This window comes from Trematomus bernacchii, unplaced genomic scaffold, assembly GCF_902827165.1.
Source record: "Trematomus bernacchii unplaced genomic scaffold, fTreBer1.1, whole genome shotgun sequence".
NCBI classification, from domain to species: Eukaryota; Metazoa; Chordata; class Actinopteri; order Perciformes; family Nototheniidae; genus Trematomus; species Trematomus bernacchii.
The window spans coordinates 4,894,146-4,905,323 of NW_022987851.1; the positions used below are offsets into that span (position 1 = coordinate 4,894,146).

Sequence of the window (11,178 nt, forward strand, 5' to 3'; positions counted from 1 at the left end):
TGTGTGCCAGTGATTCACAGAACAGAAACTTGATTTTTTTGGAGGGGTTGGGTGCAGCAGGGCTTGTCCTGAACACAATTGTCATCAGTATGTCTAAACATTCCTTCATGGAAGGACGGTGGGAAAAGGAGAGAGCCACTACCTACTTAAAAACCAATCCTCCAGTAGAACCAGTTTATCAAGCTGGTCATGTCCCAGGACTAATAACATACCAGGAGGTGTGTATGTTTGATCTAATGGCTCTGGTGCACTTTCAGTCAGCATGTGTGTGTCTGTGGTGCCATGCCTCTGCTGACAGTGGTCCACTCTGAAGGTAAAGGTGGTACAGGACAGGGAGGGAGAGCAGATCGGGTCTGTAAATGGATGGAGCTCAAAGAGGACGAGGAGAGGAGGAAAACTCAGCAGAGGTAGGTTCCTGTGTGTTTCTGGCCTTTCCTTTGAATCAGCGTCTGAGTGGCAGGTCTCTGATTACCTTCTGCTACGGGGAGGAGAACATCTCTGTTGACAGCGTGTGTTTTTCTACTCTATTAGGAAGATGTCTCTCAACGTTACACCTCAGGGTCCTACTGTTTACCAGACATGAGCTAAAAGACCTGAAGTGTCTATCATACAGTACAGTGCTGGTGTAGGGAGAACCATCTGTTGCTCAGCTGATCCATCATTGTAAAAGATTGACCAAATGGTGTGAAGAGTGCAAAACAAATCTGTAACTTTCCTACTCATGGCATCTGTTGTTCCCTAATATCTTCCTAGATTTGCGAGAAATTAATGGGACATTTCAGGGACTTTCTTTAGTAACAATATGACTTTTAGAGTTTTATAATTAGATTTTTTTTTGTTGAGTAGGCTATGTTTGAAGTACACACAGTTGCATTGTCAGAAAATTATTATGTTTAGCATCAAGTGTAAGTATAAGTATGTCTTAGTAATCTAAAAGTATGTCTTAGTAATCTAAAAGAAAAGTACTTACTTGAGGCTAGCCGTTAAAAAATATTATTCTCATTATTGCAGTACCTCAGTAGATATACACAAAACAATCAACAGACACTTATAACAATCAATTTAGATGCAATACCATTACATAGTCACTATCTCTACATTTATAGAGACAAATCTACAAGCGAAGCACCTACCAACATATACATCCAGAAAAATCCTCCAGGGCAACTCTCAAATTACAACTCATAACAATTACAAAAAACAGCTGAATCATGGTCAAATCAATGTTGACAAGACTTGGTTGGTTGCTGAATATCATTTTGAATGTTTCCCATCATGGGAAAGAGTGGAACTGTGTGTAAGCTCAACAAAAAGCATACTCAGATGCCTATAGGTACAGCAAGTAAGCCCATTATTTAATTATCAATAAACCCGTTCTGTTTCCCCTTTCTTCAGCAGTTCACACCAAACCCCAGTTGTTGATCAGCCCCAGCACACAGGTTGGTCACAGACTCTGAAGACGCTGCGCCCCTGGAAAGGCTGCTCCCGTGTGGCTCCTGTGGTTGTAGTGTGGTCAGTGTGCCAGGTGGAGGCGCCGCTGCACCCCTCTCTACTGCTGCTGGATGTGTGCGGCAGGCTCCTGCTGGTGTGTCTGCTGTGGATGCTTCTGGGAGGCTGTGTCCATGCCCTGAAGTGCCGCCTGCGGCAAGGGGTGAGCGCAGAGGCCTGAGGGGAATCTCTCCTGACCGTGCTGCTGGATTTAATCATGTCATGCTTATTCAGTGTGTTTGCTTTTATTCAAGGGGGAGCCTCCACTGAGGATACAGCAGGAGGTTGTTATGGAACACAGGAATGACCAGTATTTATGGTGAGAATTAATTTTATTGTCTGATATTTTGGACAAAAAAGACCTTAGAGCCTATTTCAACACTGGTATTTCATGCCCCAAGTGCATAAACAGTTGCCCACAGCTTTAAAGGTCCCATGTCATGGCCATTTCTACTGATCATAATTCCATTGTTGAGGTCTACTAGAATAGATTTAAATTGTGCAATTTTCCAAACTCACATTGGTTTCTCATACAACATCTCTGTATAGTATGTGTATTCACTCTCTGTCCTAAACGGCTTGTTGGAGCTCCTGCCCCCCCCCCCCCCCCCCTCCCTGAGCCCAGTGTGCTCTGATTGGTCAGCTCGCCCACTCTGTTCTGATGAGTCCACCACCGTTACAGCGGAACATCAGTGATTATGTGTTACAATGGCGTTTGTTAGCAACCAGAAAATGACACCGGTAATGACAAACAGATGAGAATGCTGCGTGGGGTCTGGGTGCCGTGTTGGCGGGACGTTTTGCGGCCGGCAGGCGTGTCTGAAGCTCGACCAACAACCAATCACATGAATCTCCCGCCCCGGACACACAAGCACACGGTGTGATTGGCTACAGCTTGTACTGGCATATGATTTGATCGGCTGACGCTTCCGTCGAAGCTTGAAAAGTTTTCTCAACTTTTGAAGCGAGCAACGGAGGCAAAGCGAAGCGACGGAACCACAATGCAGTTCGGCAAAGCGTGACGTCACCCCATTCAAAGTGAATGGGAAGCTACGTCAACGCACGCCGCCGTGTGGACGGGCCGTAAGCACGCCACAGTTTTGCCGCTGCAAGGCTCCACTAGCACCACCAACCACCCCCCCCCCCCCCCCCCCCCCCCCCCCCCCCCCACAGGACCAATGGGTCCATTTGGGTAGGTATTGGCTTATGTCAATTTAAAGGATACATACAATGCTATTTTTTTTGTTCATATTTGTATTTTGGGATTCTACTGGAACACCTATTCATAGTTCATTGTTAAAAAAACTACATTATTCTTCTCATAATGTCTGTCTGTATACACCTGTATTCACCCTTCATCTGAAACGCTCTGTTTTAGCACCTGTCTCTTTAAGCCCAGTCTGCTCTGATTGGCTTTGAGAAAAATAGAGTGCACCTTTGTTAAGGTAGTTCCCACGTTGTTAGGTGGAATATTCCTATGAGCCTGCATGTGACATAGGAAGGGGAACTTAATCTGAACAGCTTCAGATGTCTTGAATCCCTCATCAAGACAATCTACAAACACTGACTGGGTTGTGTTATTCCAAATGTTGTGGACTAGGCACTCCAGATACCACTCGAGCATGTGCAAAAGCACTTAGAAATTGAGTTCACATGATATTTCCGTTTAAAAAATCTGCCTTATCCATATTTGCTATCAAATGCTTTATTTACCTATTTCTCAAAAAAGTAGTAGTCATGATCATGAGGCATGGCCAGATTTCTTAATTTAACCATATATTCATCGGATCAAACATCTGTAATTTGAAAAGCTATTTCCAACAGAATAAAAAAAAATCATAATCTTTTAAAACAAATCAACACACATGCTCACTGTCCTCTCATCATTTCTCCAGCATGTCCCCACCGGGGAGCCCGAGCCCTGACGCTGCTCTGGCCCTCGCCCTGGTTGACAGTCTGCTGCTGTGTGTGCTCCAGGAGCCGCTGCCAGACCCCGGCGTGCCACACATACAGGCTCTGCTCTCCAGGCTGGAGGTAAGAGGGAGAAAACCTCCCTGAAGAATCAAAAAACCCTCTCGCATACAGAGCAGCCTCCAGCAATACCTGTCATCTCCTGTGTTCTCAGCCTTTGTTGGTGATATTAGATCAGAGCTTGCACTCAGGCATTCACAGATATTCTAGCCCGGGGCAACACTCTCTGCTGCTGTCGTGTGAACTCAAACACGTTGGCAGAGGAGAACAATATTAATGCTATGTCTCCTTCTGTATTTCCTGTCTGCACATTTGCACATACTATGAATGTGTTCCATGATAGCAGTTAGCCTATTTGGCCATAATCCTAGCTTTCTAACCCCCAACAAGTCCAGTGGTACAGCTGTCATTTATGACTAAATATTTCAACAACTAATGATAGAATCAGGTTTTTTGTCATCTTAATTCTAACAATGTGCTTACATACTGGGGTAATTGGTCCCTCATTGTGGCACCAGCATCAGACTCATTGAATTTGCCAGGAGAATTACACCCTCTAAAGACCACCAGTAAAACTATTCACTTTTTTGACTCATTTTGATCATAATCCCCCCTCCAATGATTCTTTTCTGAGGTCATTTATTTCAAAATTGTCTTATATTATGGTTATTCTCTTGGGTGAACCTTTTTTTAATTAAATCTCAACTGTAGATTATTTTTGTCTGAAAATATGTCTTGAGACAGTTTCATGTGTACAGCAGATGTGAACGGATATAAAATGCAAGTAGATTCCTTGCACACATCTCCAAGAAATTTGTTTTGTAAAGCACTTTGAATTGTCGCGTACAGAAAAGTGCTATATAAATAAACTTGCCTTGCCTTGCCTTGCCTTATGTGAAAGCATTATGTACATACAAATTAAGTGACTTTAGCTTGATGTATTTATCCCGATCGCTGCAAAGCCACATGATGCATACATTTTAAGTGCCAAACCAGACAAACCCACAAACTAAACCCTAACCCTCTGAATCCTCCTTTTGGCTCTAGTCAGTGTCTCACACACTTGAGAAGGCTGATATCAGGTCTGAGTTGCACCAGGACTCTATTCTGGCAGACAAAGTGAAGATTATCCGCACCTACCTGCAGCAGAGGTGAGTTCAACATATAGTGTACATGCTGTCTGCTTCCTTGGAAACTTTGCTCAGTTGGATTAACATCTCCTCTCCCTTCTGTTAGGATGAGGTCACTGCGTAGACTCGTGCAGGTGCAGGGGGATTTTGAAGCCAGTGTGAAAGACATGCTGGAGGGTCTTGGAGGTCTCTGGGCTCAGCTGGAGGAGCTGCACACCGGGGTCACGCTCACCAAAGAGGGGATCCCTGGAGACCTGGCCTCGGCCCAGACAGACGCAGAGGTGAGCAGGTGTGAAGGTGTAGTTTTCCAAAGTTAAAGTGGAAGTATTATAAAAAAACTCACTTTTCACTGCACACACATTTGGGTATATGAAAGGCCTACTAACCCACTATATGTGAAATAAAAGCACCCTAACATTTCTTATAACCATATGAAAAATATGCGCTTGATTAAAGCATGTAAACATATACAGTAGAAACCCAAAATACAAATATGTCAAAAGAATCTGATAATCATTAGGTTCACAGGTGACTTTAAATAGCCAGTGACGTAAGGCAAGGCAAGGCAAGTTTATTTATATAGCACCTTTCAACACAAGGCAATTCAAAGTGCTTTACAAAAAATGAAAGACATTAAGAAAATGGCATTTAAAATCAGTCATTAAAAAGAAAAGATAATAAAAGAAACATTAAAAGAAAAAATACATGGATAAAAGTTACAGTGCAGTTTAAGATGTGAATAGTTCAATTAAAAGCAGCGACAAAAAGAAAAGTCTTCAGCCTGGATTTTAAAGTAGTAAGAGTTGCAGCGGACCTGCAGGTTTCTGGGAGTTTGTTCCAGATATTTGGAGCATAATAACTGAATGCTGCTTTACCATGTTTAGTTCTGACTCTGGGGACAGAAAGCTGGCCAGTCCCTGAAGACCTGAGGGTTCTGGATGGTTCATAATTTAGCAGAAAGTCAGAAATGTATTTTGGGCCTAAACCATTCAAAGCTTTATAAACCAGCAACAATATTTTGAAATCTATTCTTTGACACACAGGAAGCCAGTGTAAGGACTTCAGAACAGGAGTGATGTGATCCACTTTCTTAGTGTGAGTGAGGACTCGAGCAGCGGCGTTCTGAATTAGCTGAAGCTTTCTAATAGATTTTTTAGTGAGGCCTGTAAAGACACCATTGCAGTAGTCGAGTCTACTGAAGATAAAAGCATGGACAAGTTTTTCCAAATCCTGCTGTGACATTAGTCCTTTAATCCTAGATATGTTCTTTAGGTGATAGTAGGCTGATTTAGTAACTGTTTTAATGTGGCTGTTGAAACTCAGGTCAGAGTCCATGACTACACCTAGATTTCTGGCTTTATCTGTTGTTTTGAACATTGCAGACTGAAGCTCAGCGCTAACTTTTATTCGTTCCTCCTTGGCTCCAAAAATCATTACCTCAGTTTTATCTTTGTTTAATTGGAGAAAGTTCTGACACATCCAGTCATTGATTTGTTCAATGCACTTACTCAGTGTTTGAATTGGAGCATAATCTCCTGGTGAAATTGTTACGTAAATGTGTGTGTCATCCGCATAGCTATGGTAACTTATTTAGTTGTTTTTCATCAGACGTACACATACACACCTCTATAGAGGCGTGCATACAACTTCACACGACACACACACACCCACATTTACCAACAGTGACATAGTGACAAGCCTACAATCAAAACACATTCCTGCCCCTACTTGACCTTTAATTGTTCTCTACAACAAAAACAGCTGTCTTTTGTTTTCCATTTTCTTTTAAGAGCCATGAATTGTCCTCGCCTTTTTGTTGTTGTTTGTAATAATCTTGTGTCTCTGGCAAAGAATCTCTTTGCAATCTTGGGGCACTACAGGAACAGACTGCAATGCTGCCAGGCTCACCTGAAGGACAGCACACAGCTACTGCAGGTGAATTTCTCCTCATGTATAAAAAAAGAAATCCTCTTCGAATGTTTCCTCCTGTCTTCACTCAGAAATGTCCTCTGCCCTGTCCTCCAGGAGTTAGCCTGGAGTCACACTCATATAAGAAACAGCGTGAGCAGCCACAGCGAGTCAGTCTGGCCGGAGCTGCTGCTTCAGACAAACATTGAGCAGGTACACTGAAACTCAAACACTGTTCAGACATTTAAAATAACGACCCAGGACTAAAAACTCTCTTTTTCTTCGCAGTTTGACAAGGTGCAGGAGGGTTTCCTCTCCCTGGAACAACAGACCACTACGTTCCAGGCCCACCTGGAGGGACTCAGTAAGGAGAGCCAGGAGGGACATGCGGGGCCCCTCGCTGACGGGGCCCATTCACGCTCAGTGTCTCCACAGACTTCCCTACAGCTCCACAATGATACGGAGCGCAGGAACTCCACCTCTGCCTCCACCTCTGTCTCCTCTATGGATGTGGACACGGAAACAGAAATGGACGGTCCTCTGACACTCTTTGAGAGGTCAGCGCTGAAGTTCTCCTCCACCATCAGACGGCTGCGTAAATCTGGGAAGAGGAAGTGACTTTTTGTCGGACTTGGAACACTCACTAGAGCTTTTATAAAAAGAACGGTTTTAATTACCAAGTGGGAATATCTTCAAATGTTGATCATTTGCTAGTTGCCTAAACAATCGTATTTATTGCTTCCTGTGTTTACATTCTGTGGCTGTAACAGTTTTACTACTTCTGTTGCTTTTGTGTTTTTGCATTTCAAATACTCTTGGTAGGCAACAGCAGCCTTTTAATTTCAGAATAGTTCAAACACAAGGGGGCGCACTGTCACCAGATATTACCTTTGGTTGTTACAAGCATAAAGGACATCTCACATCACCTATTCCATGATACTGTCAGACCTATCATATACCATACAGCCATGTCAGCTCTGCATTGAGGGAATGTTTCCCAGACTTTTTATTTCAATCGACTCTTTAGGAGGAAATCGTTTGACATGTGGCCCATAAATGAGTTTCTGTAAGATCAGAGCAGTCAACCACAACTTGCGTCTGAAGAATTTCATAATGTGAAGAATGAGAATCAGCCATGTTTTTTACAGTAAATTATTTGCACGTACTGAGTTCATTAAGCATTTGTACTTAAACAGAATCATGTAATATGGGTGATTTATTTTTTCATTATTGTGGTTGTGAAGTCTCATCAAATGTCTCTTACAAGTCATTTATTTTGTGTATAATGATTTTATGTTATTCTATGTCCAGGAGGAATAGGTTACAGGTTAAGAAATCCCAGCTTTTCTTTTTGTACTGCCTCTCTCCATCAGACTGAGTGGCCGCGATGCCTTGAGCCCTTCAAAGCAGGGATTTCGGGGTGAGGGCAGAGGGGGGGAGAGGAAGGTGGAAGGGGGCAGTGGAGGTCAACGCCGGAAGCGTTTCTGTTATTACTAAAAACTGAGCAGCCCTCTAGACCTTTTTGAAAGACATGAATGTCTTTGATCCAAATTAAATTACCCTGCAGCTCCGCCACTGATGGCAGAGAAGTCGACATATTTTCCCCACCAGATTCCAGAGTTTTCTGACCGAGCCAAGGAAGATTTCTGATGAGTATTAATTCATTAATGTTTGCCATTAAAGGTACCCTATTATACTATTTTTCATCAATATATTATAGATCTCAGATATATACAAAACATGTCTCTGAAGTGTTTGGCTCGAAATACCAAACTGATCATGCATTGTAGCATCTCATAAACCCCTCTGTCTCAGCCCTGTTTCAAAAGTGCTGATTCTCTGTCTTTTACTTGAGATGAAAATAAGGAGCCACTCCCCACGCCCCTCTGAGAGACATTTGGTTAAAAAAACCACAATGGAGCTCTAGGAGGAGATTCAGGTGATAAAGTGGGCGGGGGTTACCTTGGTTGGTTATTGGCTAATGGTTAAACAAGCCAAAAAATCGTTATGACATCATAAAGTGGCCAAAATCTGATCAGCTCATTTTCAGACAGGTTTTTATATAAATGGATCAGGACAGAAAGTGAGCGAATCTTTTTTCCTGAAACTTTCAGAATCTCTTTACACAGAGGGGACACATGTTTATGTAGAAGAGACATGAACAAGTGGATTTGGCATAATAGGTGACCTTTAATGTTTGCTGTTAAGTGCTAATTGTAAAGAGGGATTATGTACAGCATGCCTGAGGTGGATGTCATTGGACCATGAACTTGCCTACCATCTGCCGGATCCTGCATCTGTCTGATTCCCTCACACTGGGGCAGTGATTGGGAGAGGTGAGGCGGACCCCTGGGGGATCTGGGATGAAAGGAATGCAAGCTGAACGCGGCAGGATCCGAGCTGTCACAACACCAAACACACCATGTCTGGACAGACGGAGGGGTGAGTAGACGTGAGGGAGGAGAGATGTTGTGTGTTTGGTCATCTTTAAATAAGTGAAAAAGCCTTGAGTAAATACAAAAAGGGAACATTTTATGACACGCCACATGAAAACTAAACACTTTCCACGAATCAGTCATGAAAACGCAGCAGTCTTAAATGCTCGCACACAATAACAATCATCACCACATTTACTTTGAGGTCCAACAGTCAAAAGACAACAGAAGATTTTGAACTGATTTAGTAAGTGCTTTGATGAATGACTAGAAGAGTTTATTCTGTGTGAATGAAAAACAGTGCTTCAAATACAAAACAAGCCCTGTGCAGATGGACCCATGCCTCACATTGCTGGCGTGTGATGTCACGGCCAGCAGAGGGATGGCGTCTCGGGGAGCAGAGGGCACTGGCTATCTGCTCGCTGAGAATGTAAGAGTGAGCTAATGAAATTACCATAGGCTTTGTTTAGTTACACTAAAAAGTTGATGACTAGCTTCCTCATGGGCCACTCCAGTCCTGGAGGAGAGGCTATTTCAAAGCTAGCTCAAGTGTGTGTTGTTTCAGAAAATATGGTTCATGGCAGAGGTCAATCCCTCGCCTTATCCTGACAATTACTCAAGATCGGGTTTCCCTGGTGTACACATTGCACACATTTGTGCTGATCCCTGCTCTGATGGCACTGAGAGACACCCTGCAGTCGTGTGGACGCCTGCTGTCTGATATAAACACACTTGAGAGCTTGTCAAAAAACGTTCATGCAGTAAACAACAACAACAACCTTAAACTCCCATTAAGGGTTTTGCACATTGTCAATGTGCATTATTAGATTAACCAAAATGGTTAGCAGGAAGTTAGTATGTAGACGAATGTAGTTAATGCAAAGCAACTTAATGTCCCTTGGCGATGAAAAAGGGTTTTCTTTTATAAAATGAACTGACTTTAATCTAAAAGTTAACACAGCTTCTCTTCTCTGTGTCATATGTATGCTGTAAATTAAGACAAGAACAATATTTGCATAATTTGGCTGTCTTTTGAAGAATGTATTCATATTTGAAGAATTTACAGAAAAAACAACCTGAATTGCAAGAAACCTTAATGTAGACAGATAGCAGAAAAAGTGAAAAAAGGCGAGTTTTCAAATGTACATATTTAACTTTAACAAATGTTTATATGTTCATTTATATTGTTTGTGTGGAGATTTTACGTCATCAATGTTTGACATTTTAAATAGCTTACACATTTAAAATGTATTAGTTGTTAGTCAAATGACCATATTTGACACCATTCCCTCAAAAGTGTGTGGATGGTGGTGGTCATGTTTCCCTTTGAACTTAATGGCATTTCCCAGGCTAAGTCATCAACAAAGCAGTTTTTTACAAAATGTCGAATTACAGACATTATTTTGAAGTAAATACACAAAAAAGGTTGCTTTTTACTTGGAACTGGCAGGAATACTGTACTTTTCCCCGTTGGCTGATGTTGTTGGATTTAAGGACTCAATAATGGACTTGTTGGAGACTTTGTAGCAGCCACGAACCACAAGTTGGGGCCATTGCCGGTTCCAGTTTGACTCGTGACAATAAATAAATAACACGCTGATGTAACATCAGCATGAAGAACAAAACTCTGGATACAGAAATACAATATGTTCCAACATTTGATACAAGTTGACCACGTTCTTTACTTAAAATGATTCATGTTGGTTTCAATGCTTGCTATTTATTTGTCTCCATTTTCCATCGTTTAAAGTGGCATGGCCCTCTGTTTGTGTCCAACCTGAACAGGCATTACTGCTGGCGAGTGTTCGCTTGTTATTAAAGTCTACATAAAACCATTGAATGGCTGGAGGCTTAATGTGCATATTTCCTTGTTTGATTTTAGCCAATAAATTAGCTAACTTTAAGACTTGGTACAAAAGGCAAGGTCCTCCTGGTGAATCACAAAGCACGTGCGCTGCTTCTATTTCAGGGCTGGACACAGATAACAGAGGGCCATGCCACTTTTAACCAGAGGCTGTTGGAAACGGAACGGACAGCTGCACATAGAGACAAAACATCAAAACACCAGCCACAGATGTACGCAATTAGCAACATGGTAGACATTTGGGGAGCAAAGGTCCATAAACTCGCAAGTTATTATGGTTGATCTAACATTGCTGGAGGGAAGTCTAAACTCAGCACCATTAATGGGCTTTTAGTTGGGGCTGAAACATTCCACCGTTTAATGTCAAAGTAGGCTTCTCAAC

General features: G+C 42.3%; 1 protein-coding gene across 2 annotated transcripts; it reads left to right on the forward strand.

Annotated features, from left to right (window-relative positions):
- Positions 1-172: 172 nt before the first annotated feature.
- On the forward strand, positions 173-7,767 carry si:ch211-151h10.2 (uncharacterized protein LOC567699 homolog). Of its 2 annotated transcripts, none has more exons than XM_034112955.1 (9): positions 173-407; positions 1,399-1,651; positions 1,743-1,807; positions 3,384-3,522; positions 4,507-4,610; positions 4,696-4,870; positions 6,441-6,524; positions 6,615-6,710; positions 6,786-7,767. In XM_034112955.1, exons 1-9 carry the CDS (start codon positions 283-285, stop codon positions 7,113-7,115), a joined length of 1,371 nt encoding a protein of 456 aa, XP_033968846.1. In that variant the 5' UTR covers positions 173-282; the 3' UTR covers positions 7,116-7,767. The 2 variants fall into 2 exon arrangements, with proteins under 2 accessions (XP_033968846.1, XP_033968845.1); XM_034112954.1 differs by having other exon boundaries at positions 175-407; positions 1,396-1,651.
- The last annotated feature ends 3,411 nt before the right edge of the window (positions 7,768-11,178 follow it).